This window comes from Pipistrellus hanaki, assembly GCF_964339955.1.
Source record: "Pipistrellus hanaki genome assembly, chromosome: 1".
NCBI lineage: Eukaryota > Metazoa > Chordata > Mammalia > Chiroptera > Vespertilionidae > Pipistrellus > Pipistrellus hanaki.
Window position 1 is genome coordinate 26019581 of NC_140503.1, and position 18748 is coordinate 26038328.

At 47.6% G+C, this 18748-nt stretch overlaps 1 protein-coding gene across 2 annotated transcripts in view; it reads right to left on the minus strand.

The window, feature by feature from the left end:
* Positions 1 to 4585: 4585 nt before the first annotated feature.
* RAD51B (RAD51 paralog B) overlaps positions 4586 to 18748 on the minus strand; it is a 489897-nt gene continuing 475734 nt past the window's right edge. For both annotated transcript variants that reach the window (XM_084867046.1, XM_084867047.1), the window contains 2 exons: positions 13671 to 13749; positions 4586 to 5302 (listed from right to left, as the gene is read on the minus strand). In XM_084867046.1, coding sequence (XP_084723172.1) covers positions 5286 to 5302; positions 13671 to 13749 — 96 coding nt within the window. In that variant the 3' untranslated portion in view covers positions 4586 to 5285. The remainder of the gene's footprint in view (positions 5303 to 13670; positions 13750 to 18748) is intronic.

Genomic DNA, 18748 nt, shown 5'->3' on the forward strand with positions numbered 1-18748 from the left:
GGAAAGCTGAGAGCAGCTCTGTCAATGCAAGGCCTCATCTATTATGTCCACAGCCTCTTGGAAATGTCCCCCCGGCCAGGCTGCCATCAGCACTGACTGAAAACACATGGAAGCGCCCACTCAGAGCAGGAATTCATTATTAGAAGAATAATAAGGGAAAGTTTCCCCCCCTCTCTGTGCTGCAGGGAGAGCTGCTTGCTGGATAGTCACAGGGCTGAGGGGATCTGAATCATGTCTGGTCCTAAGGGAGGGATGGAGGCGGAGGGCGGTTTCCAGAGCCTCTTCTCACGAAGCACCATGGCCCTGGGCGACTGGTCGTTGGGTCTCGGGCGACCTGCTGAAATCAGGATGGCCCTTGCCAATCCAGGGCCCATTTCTAAGGTGACTAGTCTGGGAGCCCCAAGGGGAAGCCGGGGTGAACTAGTCTCCCCTGTCAACTCTTCCCACAAGGTCCCCGCAGACTGCAATGGGCTGCAGAACCATTCGGTCTTCCTTCCTCAACATCACCCCATGAGCCTGATGGACGCCCATTAGCCCAGGGTAAGGAGTGGATGTGAAAGGCGACCTTTGCCAGCTCACTGGGTCTCGCAGACACAACAAGGGGTCACACATATCCAGTTCTCCTTCCCTTCAGAATACGGGGTGTGTGTGGGCTTGTGCCTTCCACTTCTTGGAGTTGGCAGTGGCCACGTGACTGCTCGACCCTGAGAGACATGATGTACGTTGTTCCTATAAGTGAACGACCTGTAAGTGCACGACCCAACCCTCCCCACCATCCAGGCCCGCCCCCCACCCCCCTGCAGTTGTGGAAGTGGTTGTCCTGACATGGAACGTGAAGCATCACCTGGAGGACAGCGGCCCAGGAGACGTTAAGTCACTGAGATTTGGAGGGCTGTTTGTTTAGGCACAAGTCCACCCCGACACAGGCCTGCTATCTGTGGGTCCTCTTTCTGCCCAGATCTGGGGAACTTGTGCTGCATCTGAAACCCACCCTCAAGGACATTTAGAGAAGTAGGCAACATGCTTCCCTAACACTTAGAATGCTCGTTTGAGAAGTAGGATGGGTTTCTTCCTTCCTTCTGAGCAAAAGAGGCCTCTGCTGAATTCTGTAACCGAATAAAGACTGTCCCTTCACAGACATGGGACAAAAGTGATGGTGACGACATTAAAACCGAAGCACAGGGGGAAAAAGACACTGCCAAGTGCGAACAAAACTGCCATGTGGGTTTAAGACCACAGTTTTTAGGTTAGAATCTGATATTTTGCACTTCCTTTTGTCTTCATTCCCTCTCCCCCATCATCTAATCTTCATTCCCCTTTCCTCTGGTTTTGCCAGGCGAACTTTTATAATTGTGTCTCAGAGCAGTAATGTTGCTCACAACATACAGCGTAGCAGACACTATGCGAGGAGTTCAGCTCCTCTGGATTAATCCAGAAACGCTCGCTCTGTGGGCTGATAGGGACACATGCACTCCTGGTGCTTCACCAGGACAGCGGCACAGGCACAGAGCAGCTAGGATGCCAGCACAGACAGGGAGATACAGTCGGATTTTGCCTACATATGTCATGTACATGCCTCCCCCCCCCAAAAAAAAAAGCTCCACATCGCACCCAAGTTCTATGAAGATGCTTCACTAGCATCTCATGAGTGGTACCAGTTTGGCAGATTTCCAGCTCATAAATACGGACTGTGTCTTCTTTCTTGTGAACATTCCCTGGGGCAACTTTCCTGCTCACGTCTCCTAATTCTATTATAGTAAAAGAGTAATAGCAAATTGACCATCACCCAACACACAAGATGGCTGCCCCCATGTGGACACAAGATGGCCACCACAAGATGGCCAGCAGGGGAGAGCAGTTGGAAAGGACCAGGCCTGCAAGAGAGGGCAGTTGGGAGCGATCAAGTCTGCAAGGGAGAGCAGTTGTGGGCAATCAGGCCAGCAGGGGAGGGCAGTTGGGAGGGACCAGGCCTGCAAGAGAGGGCAGTTGGGGGCGATCAAGTCTGCAGGGGAGGGCAGTTGGGTGGCGGGGTGGGGGGACCAGGCTGGCAGAGGAGGGACGTTGGGGTGACTGGGCCTGCAAAGAAGGGCAGTTGGGGGAGATCCAGGCCTGCAGAGGAGAGCAGTTGGGGGTTGGGGGTCCACGCCTGCAGGGGAGGGCAGTTAGGGGCAAACAGGCTGGCAGGGAAGCAGTTAGGCATCAATCGGGCTGGCAGGGGAGTGGTTAGGGGGTGATCAGGCTGGCAGACAGAAGTGGTTAGGGGCAATCAGGAAGTCAAGCAGATGAGCAGTTGGGAGCCAGCAGTCCTGGATTGTGACAGGGATGTCTAACTGCCTGTTTAGGTATTGGGCCTAAAAGGACATCCCTTAAGGGGTTCCAGATTGGAGAGAGTGCAGGCTGGGCTGAGGGACACCCCCTTCCCCATGCATGAATTTTGCGCACCGGACTTCTAGTCCTATCTAATAAAGAGGGAATATGCTAATTGTCTGTCACATCCTCACAAAGGTGATGGTGCCCACAGCCACAAGATGGCGGTGCCCTCTCCCCTCAGCCCCATGTGCCTGCCTGTGGAGTACCCCAGTCCCTTCAGCCCCCCAACCACCCAGGGCTGGCCCAAGGCACAGGCAAGCCTCAGATGGCGGCTTCCCAGCTGCCCGAAGCCACCTGAGGGTCAGGTAACCAGGACTGGCCAAGGTTTGCACTGCCAGCAGTGGCAGCAGCAGAGGTGTGATGGGGATGTCGCCTTCTCCTGATCGCAAGGTCGCCTCCTACAAGAGGGGGCATGCTGGGCTGAGGGACTGCCCTTCCAGTGCATGAATTTTCTTGCACTGGGCCTCTAGTCTTTAATAATGGAGAAAGGAGAGGAAGTTGGTGATGGGGACTCTACCTTATTCTCAGCACCACAGCCCAGGCTTTTTGCAGTCACTACTCTAGCATTTCTTTTATCTGGAAAACATTCACTGAGTTCCTGCTATGTGTAGAGTATGGTGCTGAGCTCTTTAGTGAATGGAGGATGGCCAAGAGAGGTTGGAATAGATATGAATAGAAATGTGACATGGGTTGGTGAGGGGGGAGAGAGGAAGGAGCATGTCTGTCTGGGTTCAAATCCATGTTCCATCACTTTCTAGTAGTACACTCAACTCTTCTTGCCTTGCTCCTCATCTGGAAAGAGGGATGATAAAGGTCCTACTCTGTCAGACTGTGAGGGGATTGTGTACGCTTAGGCACGTATGGTGTGTGTCAGACATGCAGTGCACTCATTAAATATTGGCATGAGGCAAAGACTGCTGAGGTCCATCCCGGCATTGTGGTTTGTGGTGAGCTCCCTGGTGGGCCCTGGAGCGGGAGAGTGTGGGGACTGGCTCGTTAATTGCTGGGTGTAGAGCACTGTCTTAGTGCACAGGGGTCAAAAAAATAAAGTCTCCAGGGGGAAGCCATTTAATCTCTGACACGTGTAATGGAGAAGTGTTTTCCTTGTACCTTTTTCAGACACGTTTGAGTGCCCTGTTTTTACATGTGAACTGCTCAGCTTTTCTTACTTGGTGAACAGTGAAAGTGGAGAGAGACTGCATTAATAGTTACAGAAAACAAAAAATCTTCCCTAATTTCTTAAAGACTCCCTTGATGTTTAAAATAGGCCAATGCATATAGTAAGAATTCGTGGGAAATTTACATTTAATCGGCTGCAAAAACTCAGCGTGTTGTTCACAAATGTTCTATCAAAGACCCCAAGTTCTCCAGAAAGCATCTCACTCAGAGGGAGGCAAAGGGCCACAGTCCGGAAAGCTAGCCTCGCCCTCTTCTGCCAGGTCTGCCCAGACCACTCACCAGCCGGTGCCCAGTGCACCCCTTGCTCCCCAGGAATACCTCCCCTGATCTCTCTTTTGCCCTTGCAGCATGAGACTTGAATGTACATCCATCATGTCATTTCATTTTATCGCTTTATGCTGTTGTTAGTAGTATATGAGTCTTTCCCATTCCTAGTAACAGAGTTCTCAGGATGGGGTTCATATCCTATTGCTTCTGAGCTTCCCCTTAGCACTTGGTCTGGGCACAATAGCAATGAGCTGTTAAGGACTTAGTTGTTCAGCCATTCCTGACCGGTCTGTACCTGATTTGCTCATAGCACTGTTGGGTACCCCCAGGAGACAAGAGACAGGATAAGATTTGGTTCTAGCATTCATGGCATTAAAATAAATAAATAAATAAATAAATAAATAAATAAATTAAATTAAATTAAATTAAATTAAATAAAAACCCTGGAGGGGGAGCAGGTACAAAGTGACCATATAGAGGACAACTCAGGGTCAGTAACCACTTGGGTGAGAGAGGTCCCAGGGCCAAAGGCTGGGAAGATTTGAAGGGGCCGAAGCCGCCAGGCCTTGCACTGAACCAGTCTTGAAGCTTTGGTGGGAAGCCTGTGGCAGCAGGAAGGGGTCAGCTTGGTGTTGTGCTGGAAACGACTGCATTACCCTATGGGTCACCAATTGATTTATTTGCTAATTGACTGGCCCAGCTTTGGGCTTTCAATCTAAAGAAATCATTTCATCCTTTATTAAATACTGCAGGAATCTCACTCTTTGTTCTGCGGGGCTATACACAATTTATTAGTGAAACTTGCATTTACACCACAATAGTTGCACCGCTAATGACCTTCCAAATGCCACTAACACCGTTCATGTTCCGCTTCTCAGTGGGATCCAAACCTGTCAGTGAATTCTGAGTCCGTCGACCTCCCTCTGACACAAGAACAGACCCCCGAGCCCATGCCCCTACCCCCCCTCCTTCCATGATTTCATTTCTGAATCGGTTACTCTTTGGCGATCCCAGTTCTTATACACCTCCTCTTTTTATTTGGTGAACAATACTTTATTCGGAAATGTTCCCTCCTGTAATTACAAATCCTGTTAGTCCTCCTCCTCCTCTCCCCAGGGGGATTGTGGGCTTTAATTAATTAATGTGGTTAAACCGATTTGAGGTGCCTGGTTGAAAGGTGCTATATAAGTGCAAATTATTATTATTATGGCTGCTGACATCCCATGGCGGCAAGGCCCACAGCCCCATGCATCTAGGGGCCGGAACAAAGACTCCTCCGTCTTCACCTTCCCTGCGAGGTCTGCGATGGCTGGCGCAGTGGTACGAGGGCAATTCTGTTACCATCTCAGCAGCAATCAACTAATTAATCCCCATTAGGCAGGCTTCCGTTTCCTTCTTCCAGGCAGCACAGTCCTGTTTCATTTCACAAATCACGCCCCCATCAGCTCCACACAAAGGTCACAGTGTCCCTATGGCCTCTGCTGGCCTAAAAGGAAAAAAAGAGGGAAAGAAAGAAAGTTTGAAACAGAACAAATAAAACGTTGTTGTTGTGGAAATGCACCAACTTGTCACGAGCAGTCTGAGTAAGCTTCCCTCCATCTCCACACGCACCGGTCTGTGACGCTGCCCAGGTGTGCGTTAGGGTGCTGCAGCCCAGGCTTGATGGCTGCAGAAGAGGAGCCTTCCTGGGCTGGGTGGGAAGAGGTCACCCGGGGAAGCTGGAGGCCCTCTTCCGCTTCCTCCTCTCTCCCCAGGTTTTTCCCCTGAGAAAACCAGCTGCCATCTGCAGCCAGGAAGTCCTCACAAAGGCGGGGGGCCGTGATTTAGATGTTTTGTGCTACACCTAGCGAGGCCCGGCCCTTCACAAACGCCCAGCACTTCCACTCCGATCGGAGCCATTGAAAGCGGCCCCGTGGGGAGACGTGGCCTCCAGAAAGGGACGCCGCTGACCAAAATGCTCCTTACAAGGTTGTGCCTCAGCCCCTTTGTTAGCGTGGACATGGGTGAGCCTCAGGGGGTCATGTCTTCATCGGCCTCCATTTATCCTCCCTATTGAAGGGCTCCTTCAGGACATCGGTCAGTCTCTGTGGGAAATGATTCGGAGAGCAACAAAGGAACTCGGGGCCCTTTGGGGGGCCTGCGGAATTCAGTAAACATCTGGACACGGAAGGCCAGGTTCTCAAGCAGCCTCGCTGGGGAGATGTCAAAAGACAGAAAGAGCTGTGTGTGCAAGGCGAGCTCTTAGTTCTGTGGCGACATTTGTTGTAGAAAAACACAGCCGCCCCAGTAGGTAGACAGGAAGATTGTTCAAAGGCTCCTCTGTCTGTCAGTTGGTGTGAGTGCCGGGCGCTGTGTCGGTTCTCATGGCCCGTGAGAGGAAATAAAAGTTCTGCATGGCTGGGAGCAGCACGTGACGGGCTCATTCTGCACGTCCTGTGAATAAGTGAATAACCTGAGGTTGCATAAGCCTGTCCTGGGCGGTGCCGGGGAGCGTTTCTGCTCTCCTCAGAATCCGGGTGCACTTTCTGGTCAAGGTGCCTTGGATTCTCATCATGAGCACGTTTTAATTGACCAAAAAGAATGAAGTACTGAGCGTAAGTGATTTATGCTTCATGGTGAAATTCGGGATCTGAACTCTTGACTCTCCGTGCTCCCTTTATTGTTGAATCAATCCATTCAGAGCACATTAGTCAGCATGATTCATTAGTCACATGGCACTAATCAGCCCTCCCCAGGGTCCCCGGATCTGTCCTCAGGCGGCAAAAGAACCAGGTCTCCGTGGAGAGGCACTGCGGGCCAACCCATCGGCATCGGGAGTGACGCCCAGTTCCAGCCCCACACGCTCTCGGGAGCTTCCTCAGCCATCCCAGTCAGAACGAGTCTGCGTCCCCTATCCTGCCATGCTCCATTGTTAACCTTGATAATATGTGTCATGTGTCACAGTTTGGCTTTGATCAAAGTTATCTTTGTTTGAAATAACTAGATTTTGAGCTTCTAAAAGGAAGAAACCTTTTCTTTTTTTTTTTCCAGCCTCATATCCCCCATGGTTTGTAAACAATAGATACTCAACAAATACCTGAACTCACTGAAATAAAGCTTCCATCGTATTCCAGAAAGAACACCGCGTCCTTTTGGGGGAGGTTTTCAAAGAAAATCAACAACCCGGATGGATTTAACATCCTTCCGTATTATGACCTGGGCCTCCTCACAAATGCAGACTGTGACTCGGCAAGCAGGGCCAAGCGGCTTGCAGCTTCTAAAGGAGCATGGGTTCGGACTAAGTATGGCCCAGGCCTTGGAACAGAGTTTTCCTCTGGAACCTTATTCCAACGAACATTTTGTTCCATGTTTTAAAACATTGTGGAGACAGGAAAAAACATTTCGGGGAGAAAAAAGTGTTTAGTCTGTGATTTTGGGCCCAAATTCAGACCCTGCTTTGTGCTATAAGCGCTAGTAGGTGTTGTTCAAATATCTTTCTTGCTTGGTGCATAATAGCAAAACATATGCTACAGTTTCTGCTTGAGATAGATTCCATTTTGGGTAAGGGACCAAGATTTTTGGGTGCTGATCTGAGGTGCCATTACTGACTATGATGCCCCATTTCAATGCTCTAGGCTCTACACAAGAAGGAGAGCATTTTAAAAAATATATATTTTATTGATTTTTTACAGAGAGGAAGGGAGAGAGATAGAGAGCTAGAAACGTCGATGAGAGAGAAACATCGACCAGCTGCCTCTTGCACACCCCCTACCGGGGATGTGCCCGTAACCAACGTACATGCCCTTGACAGGAATCGAACCTGGGACCCTTCAGTCCGCAGACCGACAGGGAAAGCATTTTTAACACATAATATTGATGTAGCATTTCATCATTATGAACAAGCCCAGCCCTAAGGTCTGTATTGCCTAATCTCCACTACTGGACTTGAAGAGGGATATGTCACTGTGCATGCATCTCCCTCGCTCGTAGAAATATAACCCCCAAAATTTAGCTGTGCTCCTGGCCTCCAGATGGACAACTACCCACCCTCTGACCAGCCATTCTACTTTTTGATGTAGACCCAAAGACACCCTCACATCTGCATACCAAGAAACATGTGTAACATAATTCATTCAATTAACAAATAATTGTAATTTCCATCCAGGAAGGAATGGGCAACATGTGGTGTATTCAAACAATGGATGTGACTACCTCAATTAAAGTAAAAGAACATGATTTACGTGTATCAAGGTGGATATACTGCAACAACATGACATTAAGGGTCAAAAACAAGTTATGGCATGATGTGTGCAAGAAGCCATTTATGCAAATTTGGAATGCCTTCAAAACAAATCTCTCTTTGAGGCTAATAGCCAGAGTAAAAAAAATGGACCTAGCAGAGGGCCAGTGTGGGAAGATGTCACACAGGGAGGAGGGGTGAAATGAATGTTTAAAGGGAAGAAGAGAACTGGGCAGACAGGGAGTCCTTCCTTGTTTCCTTTGGGAGGCGCCTCACGGAGCAGCGGGCAGAAGCTGCAGGGAAATGCTCGGGCCTGCATTTCTGGGCTGCAGTGGTGCCAGCAGCCCCGGGGACAATGCACCAGGCCTGCTCTGTCCTCTTTGCTGTGACCCCTGGGCGAGAAGTTCACTCTCTCTGCTCCACTGACTCCCAGGGCTCTCTGCCCAGGCTCCCTTGAGAATGCCAGGCTGTGCCAAGTATGTGGGTGGTATTTACCAGGCAGACACCTTCATACCTGGATGGAAACAGATTGAGAATCTTCTGGGTCACTCTGAGTCCACCAGGCAGAAAACATTTAGATGGGTTACTGATTCAGACTGAAATCTGATGAACTCAGATGGTGGTATTTGGGGGGGAGGGGGGCGGGGAGAATTTTTCAATAAATCATCCTGTTGGCTCGGTGACTAAGAAAATGGAGTAGAAGAATCTAACCCAACTTTGTGACAAGGGAACAAACACAGGAGATTAATGTCCCTCCCAATATGCTTTAAAAGGCAATCAAACATCCACCCTGCATTTACAAGAAAGATGAAGCCACAGTGCTCCAGCTCTTTAAAAAATCATGGTTTGACCTCTTTGTTTTCTGCTTTCTTCAAGTCCCTACACTAGGTGGCTAGGAAAACAGGAAACTAGCTTTGTTTCCAGAACCTTCTCTCTCAGGGTCCCCGGCTCTCCTTAGGTTCCCCGTCTCTATCCCAAGGTGTATGGGGCTCACTCAAACCTAAACCAGCAGAGGACAGCCCCAGAATCCAAATTCAACCTGTGAAACCTGGTTCTGATTAAAAAACAAAAACAATGTAAAAAAACAATAATTCTGTTGTGCTGAGAAAATAAGCCATTATCTTCTGTCCTGTTCAAAGCAGCCTGGCTTTTGTCTTTCAAATGCCCCTCAGGCCCCCAGGAAAAGGAGAGCGCAGCAAAGGCAGAGTGAGCCAGGAGGAGCCCCAGCCTCTTCATCCTCCCGGCAGCCCCTTCTTTAGAGTCTGCTTCTCTACCCAGGTGTTGGGCCTGACTGCTCTGAGCCCCACAGAAGCCTGGATGGCCCCAGTTCCCCCAGGCTTCCTGCAGCATCAGCCACACAGCCTGGCTGCTTTTTAATTTTTTTAAAAATATTTTTTTCCTAATTTCAGAGAGGAAGGAAGAGGTAGAAACACCAATGATGAGAGAGAATCACTGACCAGATGCCTCCTGAATGCTCCCTACTGGGAATCGAGCCAGCAACCCAGACATGTGCCCTGACTGGGAATCGAACTGTGACCTCCTGGTTCATAAAAGCCGGGCCAGCCTGGCTTTTATTTTTATTTTTTTAAAATATATTTTATTGATTTTTTTTACAGAGAGGGAGGGAGAGGGATAGAGAGTTAGAAACATCAATGAGAGAGAAACATTGATCAGCTGCCTCCTGCACACCTCCTACTGGGGATGTGCCTGCAACCAAGATACATGCCCTTGACCGGAATCGAACCCAGGACCCTTCAGTCCACAGACGGACGCTCTACCACTGAGCCAAACTGGTTAGGGCAGCCTTGCTGCTTTTAATGATAGAACCTCTATTCCTGGTCTTGATGCAGAGGCCCAGGGGTCCTAGCTGTGTTCCGGGTGGCAAACACTTGGGGCTTCCCAGGGAAACAAGGGACAAGACCAGAGCAGATGCGAGTCATGTTGGAGTCTGAGTCTCTCCCTCCTGCAACCGTGCGGTTCTGTGGGCCCACCCTGCTTTTCCCTCTGCACTTGGTCCTGGCACCCTTGGCTGCCCTCGGGGCTGGCCACGCCTCTAAGCTTTTCCACTCTCAGGTGCTGAGGTTTCATGGGGAGCTATAGGGACAAAGTTAAAATGGATTAACGGCACCTACCCCTTCACCTTCCCACTTCAGTTGCACAAACAAGCTGGGCCCCCCTCTGCTGGACTTGGCCCCTCTCAGAGTCCAACCATCAGAAGCTGGTGGCTGCGAGCTCCTTCTCCTTTGGGTCCTAAGAATTTCCCAGGTCTTGGGCCCAACCCCGAGAGGCCAGGATGCCCAACAAGTGCAGAAAGACAAAGAAGATGCAAACTGAGGGGTTACCATGGCAATGGCCAGAGCCAGGGAGCCTTCTGAAGATGCCGGGAGGGTGGGTTTTCTTTCTTTTACCTTTTCTTCTTTTCCCCGCAAAAGGAGAATAGTTCCGCTCTCTATTTTACTACAACAATAGCATGGACCAGCTCCTTCAAGTGTTTCAAAAAGCAGCCTGAGAAATCTCTAAGCAAGCCCCTCAGTGTCTCCTGCCTGCCGGTTTATTGTCCCTCCCTCCGGCCCAGGGAACAAAGGTGGGGGGAGGCTGTCAGGCCCCATGGCCCGCTGCTCCCAGCATCCTAATCCTTGAAAACCGGTGAGAGGAGTGGCCTGCAGAGCAGGGAAATTGAATGTTGGCCTCACCTTTTCTTCCCTCCCTCTCTCCCTCTACTATGCAAGCCTGAGCTCGGCAGGTATTATACAATCTCCGCCTAGCAGGCCAGCAGGAATCTCTGGGCTTACCAGGGGGATGAAAGGCACTAAGGGATCCTTCCCACATTCGCTAATAGTCCCTCCCTCTCCCCTCCTGGCCCCAGTGAGCCTGTTTGGGTTCCTCCTTCCCACCCTTCCAAGCTGCCTCACGGCAGTGGAGCCACAGGTGGCAGGGCTGGCAGTTCCTCTTCTAGCTGGCACCACCTTCATCTTCCTGCCCTTTTCCTCTCTGCCACCCAGGTGGGAATGCCACACTGTCTCCTCCCCCTCCCCCCCACAGCTCTCGGTACCAACCTCCATGCCAACTTAGGGCTATCATGCCAGAGCAACCCCTCACACACAAAAAGCTTATTGGCCTCGACGGCTGGTACCTTTCCAAGGTTACCTCCCAGGGATCAAAGGTTTCTTTGCTTTAATCCTGGAGAAATCTGCAGGTGTTTTCTAGCTCAGTCATCTGGTAAGAAGGGGGGGGGGTGGGGGGAGAGGAAATAAGCTTTTATGTTCCCGTGTGTGGAGATCTGGAGGAGATAGCCCTATGGGCCGGCCGAGTGAACGATAAGTACCCCATCTCCTCAGGGAATCAGATGCGGCAGACATTGGGAAGGCTTTATAGATCGTTCAGGCCAGTGACTACAATCCAAGGAAGAAAAACATTTGCATTGAGGCCTCCATGCAGAGGCCTCCAATGCACACACACAACCACACAACAGATATTTCACGAAACAGTACAATATGCTGGCTGGGACTCATTCATTTCATTTTACCACCCAGGAATGGGTTGTGACACAATTTGCAATGCACTGAATCAAAGTCAACACTGTCATATTTAAGCTGACAAAACTAGATTTTCTCAAGTTCACTCCAGAGCTGTGTGATCAGATATCCAAGGGGGTCTCTCCAATAGAGGAGGGGTCCCCATTTTTTCTGAGGGGCACATCTTTTGATTTCCCCAGTCTTGGGAGCATGCAGCCGCAGGAAAGGGCCTGCCCAGAGGTGTGTACTCGGTGACATTGCTGACAGGGGCCGAAGGGTTTTGCTGCCTGGGAATACACAGAGATGGAGGTGCAGCTTGAGGGCGTGGGGTGGATGAAACAGTTTTCAAAGCAACCAGGGGAGCTCTGCAGCCCCTCAGACACTTTCCCTGATCCTTGGGGTTCTTGGATCATCAGACACTTTCCTGAATTTTTTTCTTCCCTAGACACACAACTCCAGGTCTGCCTCATTTATTAACTCATTTTCTCTCCAGTTTTCCAACTTTTTCTAATATTCTTAGTAGTTTTTTAAACCTCTACCGATTTAAAAAGCCTCTACTTTCTCTAACAACTTCATCTTTCCCGTCAAAGTCACAATCCTAGCAATGGTGTCAAAGAGGCAACCCTGTGAATGTTGTTTCCACAAACACTATCCTAAAAGTTCTCCAAACTAGACATGCCTTTTACCACCACACCCAGGGCTCAGGATTCTCAGCACAAGGCATCCGGGGAGAACCGGCTCTTCCCCCTGTCCCCCACCCTAAAATTGTCTCCTGATCTTCCACAGAATTTCTAGAAATCTTCATCTAAATTTGCTATTTAGTAGACTTTTAATCTTTTAAGAAAGGCTCTCAAAACCAAGAGCCAAAGCCACACGGTGCACTGGGTAAATAAAACTCTAGCCTTCTGATGGCTTATTAGTTATACACCCTCAGAGACTATGTAACAAAGGGGCCTGCTGTTTGCTTTGCTTAATCTGGTCTTAAAATCTCGGCTTCTTTGTCAGAAAACAATATTTGCAATTGTAAAAAAAATATTTACTGAGGAACTTGGATAGCATAAGTCAAAGGCTAAGAGCCAAAGGTCAGTAGTTCTTACCCCAAATTTCCCCGGCCCCGAGTCCCTGCTGAGGAGCTCAGCTGCATCAAACAAACACTCTGCTCTCGGGGCCAGGACCGAGCGGGCGCTTTCGGAGGGGAGGGGAGGGAAGGCTGCGGCCTGTGCGCAGACAGAAGCATGGACTCTCCAGCTCCGGCTGGATCTCTGCAGTGCACTGTGTCTCCCTGGGATGCTACACATACTCACCCTGTTTCACAAACCTGGGAAAAATGCTCAACTCGTAAATCCTACAGGGCAGATGTGCTCCCACGGACAGCAATGACAGTGTGGTCCTCTGTGGTTCAGGCTACATGGCTACCTAGGCATCTCTGTGGGCAGAGCCTCCTGCCTGGCAGTGGGGACAGATGTGTATCCTGAGCATTTCTGTGGGGAAGCTCCTCAATGGACCAAGCAGTTTGGGACCCTGTGGGCTAAGCTCATTAGTGTCTGAATTGATCTCATGTTCACTGTTTTCTGGGCAGACCTGTGGTTGGATGCCTTTCCTGCCTCCCAGAGGACCCAGCATCTGGGAGTGAACCACCAGAGCAGACCCGTAGTTCCTGGGTGCTTTCCCACGAGCCAGGACTCGGCACCTTCTGAGCCCCAGCCCCATGTCATAAGGTGGAGGCCAATAAGGTTTGGCCTCTAGTCGGGATTTGAGCACAGGTCCCTCAGCCTGCTAAGCAAGAGGCTCTGAGGTGGTGCAGAGTCCTTACCCCAGGGTCCCAGACTCACCCCTGCTCCTCACTCCAGGATCTGCGAGAGGACTGGGCGGCAGCAGTTCCAAGCCAGCTTGGTTTGACCCTTATTCTGTTAGAAAATTCTACAGTTCTCTCTAAGCCCCACAACCACCTTCTTCAAATTCTTGCCACAACTGCCAGTCTCTTTCATCTCACCAGGATAAAGACCTTTGATTCTGTCCTGAAATAGTTTTTGATCAGGAGCGTAGCAGTAATTACCACCAGCAATGGGCACCACTGAGCACATTCGGCTTAAAGAAAGGGCTTCCTCCAAGGATCTTACCTTGAAGAACCAGGCCTTCCTTCTCGATGGTGTAGACAAAGGAGGCGAAGGGAGCCAGCGGGGACTTGGCGATGAGAATCTGTGCATCAAACACATTGCCCAGGGTTAGTCCAGGAGAGATCAGAGGGGAACCCCATTCAGGCCCCTTTCCTCTTTGAGACAAACTGGTACCATATGACCACAAGTCATAAGGTTTATTTATGTTTTTAAAATTATCTTAGAATCAAATGAGTGTTATTCTGTCAATCAATTGATTACCTTGGAAGGCTATACATTTATTCCAACTATTCTGCCCTTGAAGGCCATATTCTTGAGCCAGATTTTCTAGAAATAAATTTCATTATTGTATGTCATGTGCTTCAACAGTTATCTTTCTGTCCAATGATAAAACTAGCCTAATTTTGTTCATAAACTTAGCTATTTTACTAAAAATTTTTCCAAAGCTCCCTTAAGAGATAAAGACTTACCATAATTGAGGATATTCAAAATAACTTAAGAAAGGCAAATCCATGGGAGGTTGCATTCTTGACCCCTACTCTTCACCCAATCTATATTCACCCCCTTTCCCATGTGACTACGTTCCTCTTGGTTAAGGTGTAGAGCAGTGGTTCCCAGCCTTTTTTTGGCCAAGCTCCAGCTAAGCATTTCTAAAATCCTGATGCCTCCCCTTCCCCTGCCTGTGACATATAATTCTTATTCAAAAAGTGGATGCCTATTCATGTGGAGGAAGCCTAAAAGGCCATTAACTTGGTCTAACACAGGCTTCCAAAGAACACGACATCCATGAAAGAGAAAAATGAAAGACCAAAAAGACAGTTAAAGTACTGAGGAAGAAATTACTAAGAAAGTGTTTAAAAAAATAAAATGAAGTGATATGAAAGAATAGCAACTCAAGTTTCAGAATATGTAATAGAGAACTGAAATGCATCAATATGTCACAATATATATTTATATACTGTAGATGAGGCCCCTAGAACCATAATAAATGCAAAAAATTCACTGGTAATAACTCATTCTTGAATTGCCCCATTTAAAAATCAAGCTTCCCCCCTGTGTGGGGGGTGCCCCATGTTGGGAAGCACTGGTGTAGAGATTTCTCATGGCCTTTGACTGTGGGTTTGGCATATGACTTGTTTGGATCAACAGGCTGTGCCAGTTCTCAGCCTAGGCCTCAAGAAGCCCAATATACCTCTACTTATTCTCTGATGCCTCTGGTACTGTTAGAAAAAGACTATATCCAAGCTCACCTGCTGTCTCAGGAGGAGAGTGAAAGACACCTGGAACAAAGCTGGCCTGCGGGCCCATCCCAAATAGTGAACTCAAGGAGACCCACAGACACATTGGTGAAATGCTCATTACTGCATGCCTCTGAGATTTGGGTGTTGTCATGAAGCATACTGCAGCAAGAGTTGACTGACCTACCAGCCAACACAAAATACCAAAAATATTTTGAGCAATGGCATTCTCCTAAGAAGATACCTACCTTAAAGGGGATGGTCATTTGGTCATTATCTCTAACCCTTTATCACACCGCATATGGTTCTACAGAACTTCTAAGGACTGGTGGGTTATTATCACATTTCTCCTAAAGGAAGATGAATATCAGCTTCCTGTTCTACAAATTAACATTATCAAAAATAGTGACAGTTTGGCACAGAGCTACTTAGGTAATCAGGGAGACAAGGAAGAAGGAAGAAAGAATTTCAAATAACCAAAAGGCTCACATGCACTATCTCAATCTATCTCAAGTCAACAAATATTTACTGACTGTCAACTCTGAGAAATGGTGGAATAATATGGTGAAAAGATCACAGGTTTTAGTTGTGGAGTCTGAATCTCTCTGTGCCTATGGTAAAGCTTGTGATTGTCCCCTAATAGCCACCCCCCATCTTCTTTTTAGTAAATATCTCCTCAGGTTTCAACATTCCTCTGCCTATTTTGCAGCCAGGGAGGCCATTTGATTAACAGAACAGAAGTGTAAGTATCAGGTAGAACTTCTGGCTTACATTTTCATAAGAAAATGTGTGCTCTTCACTTTCCCTTTCCACTTCCCAAGGGCAGGGATAGATTCAACCACATGGATGTGGACTGGACACCTTTGGGGATGACAGAGCGATCCAGGAGAAGGAAGCTGGGCGACCTCATAAAGCATCAATGCCTCCCCCCTGGGGCTACCTGTCCACCTCAGGACAGAGCCACTGTGAACCACTGCATTTTGGAGTCTTTGTTGCCAAGCGGTAGTCTGAATTTTAACCAATACTGTGGCTCTGGACAACCTAACTTTTTTTGAGTATCAGTCTCCTCGCATGTAAAATAGGGATAATACCACCCACCAACATGGGATTATTGTGAGGATTAAATTCAGTCTATAAAATGCCTGTTACTGTGTCCAACTAACAAGAAGATTTCCAAAAACTCATCATATATGCTTCCCAAGCACTCCTTAACGTTCACTCAAGACCCAATATTCTTTGCTTTTATGAGAAGGATTCCACTTAAGATGAATCTCAATAATTTCTACAATTGTTCCAAAGATATCTAGATGAACTTGCTCATGGTCCCTCAGCCTCCTAAGCAAGAGGGCTCTGAGGCAGTGTGGAGTCCTTACCCCCGTGTCTGAGACTCACCCCTGCTCCTCACTCCCATTTGACACTATCAATGTATAGATAGAGTAAAAAATATCTCATGTCAAAAGTATCTCACCTTTAAATTAAGGTGGAGACTTCCTGATAGAGACAGTTGGGGATCGTTCAATGTGAAGGTAACGGATATGCCTGGTGGGAGGGTGGGGTGCGGCATGAGAGAAGAGAGGACAGTGCTCTCAAACTTTAATGGGTATGAATGGGTCTTGTTGACAGATTCTGAATCATAGGCTCAGGTGGGATCTGAAAATCCACATTTCTAACAAGTTCTCAGGAGGTGCTGCTGCTGTGGTCCATAGACCACATTTTGAGTAGTTGGGCTCCAGGAAACTAGCCTGATGGAAGAACCTGAGATTGAGAAGCAAGAGACAGAGTCCCAAAGCCATTTAGGAGGCTATTGTGATCATTCAGTGATGAGATGACAAGGGCCTAAACTACAACTGCTGCGCTAGCAAAAATGTGGGAAAAGGAGGTCCTTCCAGATGTGAGGTGGATAAAAGATATATAGACCCTTTAGATCAAAGAACAATAGAAATAAACTAAACATATCCCAAACTTTGGATCTTTATTGTCTACATGAAGCAACTAGTATAAATAAATAATAATCAGTAAAGTACCCTAGTATATTTTTTGAAAGCTATATTATCATTTTTATTTTATAAACTGCAAAATTAAAACCCAGGGGGGAAGGACGTGATGTTTCAGTGCAACACAACAAATAACATCTGGGCCTCAGGATGCTGCTGCCAACATGACTGCGCACTTTCCAGGGAGCACCGGCCCACTCTGAGCAAGCGCAGCACCCTGGCCACGAGAGCCTCATCGGGAGGGACCGCACATCTGGAAGGACCTTCTTTCCAGGGGATCAAGGGGTTTGGACAGGCCACTGATTAATGCCGCACCCTTCTCAAGCAGGGTTTAGAATGGGTCATTGAAAGAATGATTTGTGTGCAGTTAGAAAAAGGAAGTGATCAGTTATGTCAGATGAACTCTACTTCCTTTCTTTTAAGGTAGGAGAGAACTCCCAGACTGATGGACTGACAGCAATGTGGTGAGGTAGAATGTGCTGTACTGAAGTCTTGGTTCTGTCATATTCCACATTCTTACCGACCTGCATAGGACGCTAATGTACTCAACTACATCCATACAGCACACATGGAACCAGCAGAGAACAGAACTGACAAAAATTGTTATCCTAATAGAGCTTATATTCTAACGAAGGCAAAAAGATAATAAGCAAAATAAGTAAAATATATGGTATATTAGATGATTATATGTGTTAGATGATTATATAATCATATACATGATAACATGATGGAGAAAAAAAAAACAGAGAAAACATTCACTGGATAAAATTTAAATAGAGTGGTAAGAGAAGAATTCACTGAAAGAGTGACATTTGAATTTGGGGTCATGTGACTAAACCCATTGATGGAATACTGAATATGGTAACAGAAAATGAAAAATATAAAGAGATAACATATTAAACAATTATGATATCAAAACACATCTTAATTTGGTTAGAATATTTGAACCAATCCTACAAATCTCTTAGGATGCAATTTTATTGAAATATATGTAAGGCCTTTTCCTTGAGAACAAGGACCAGCCATTTTTACAGAATGGGGAGATGAGATTTAGCTTTCAGAAGACGGGAAGGGAGTGTTAGTTAACTATAGTGCAATACAAGTTGGTTGTGAGATGTGGTTCACAAAAAACTAGTGTGGTCTCCAGTTGTTTAAATGGAGACAGTATCTACAGCAAGGAAATAATGATCCTGCTCTACTTCTCATTCAGCAAAGCATGCTGGGTGTGATGTGTCTGGATTGGAGTCCAAATTTCAAAAGGGAAATTCACAGACAAAACAAGTGGAGGACCACCAAGATGGTTAGACCCAAAGCAACCCATGACCACAAACACTTCAATGCCAACACTATGGTAAGAGGTCTATCTAGCATGAAGGTGCATACTGCTTTTAATACGAGTGTTCTGATCTGGATACTCTGTAGTGCTACTTGGTAGAGAAGGGAAGTGTGAATTAGCTTTAAGACGAACAGATTTCAGAAAGAGTGATGCTTGCCATGTATCTTTGTGTGACTACAGATAGACTATTCCCTGTTTCAGACTTGAATCAATACCCCATGCTCTGTGCATTTATGCCTTTCAAACTACAAGTTATCCTCTTCCAAGGCAAACAACCCTTCCTAGCAGTTATTTCGGGCTGTTCTGTTTCAGATGTTCCGTCATGCCATAAAGTTGGGGTGTTCTAATCATTGTCCGGCTTGGGCTATTGTCAAATGTCATTCTATCTTCTTCAATAGGTAATGTCCTGCAGGAAGGACCTGGCTGTTTATTTAAACTCTGGACCCCTGGGAAACAATTTTATCGCTCTGAACCCTGTGTGCAACATGTGAAGTTGGCTTTGGATCACTCTGA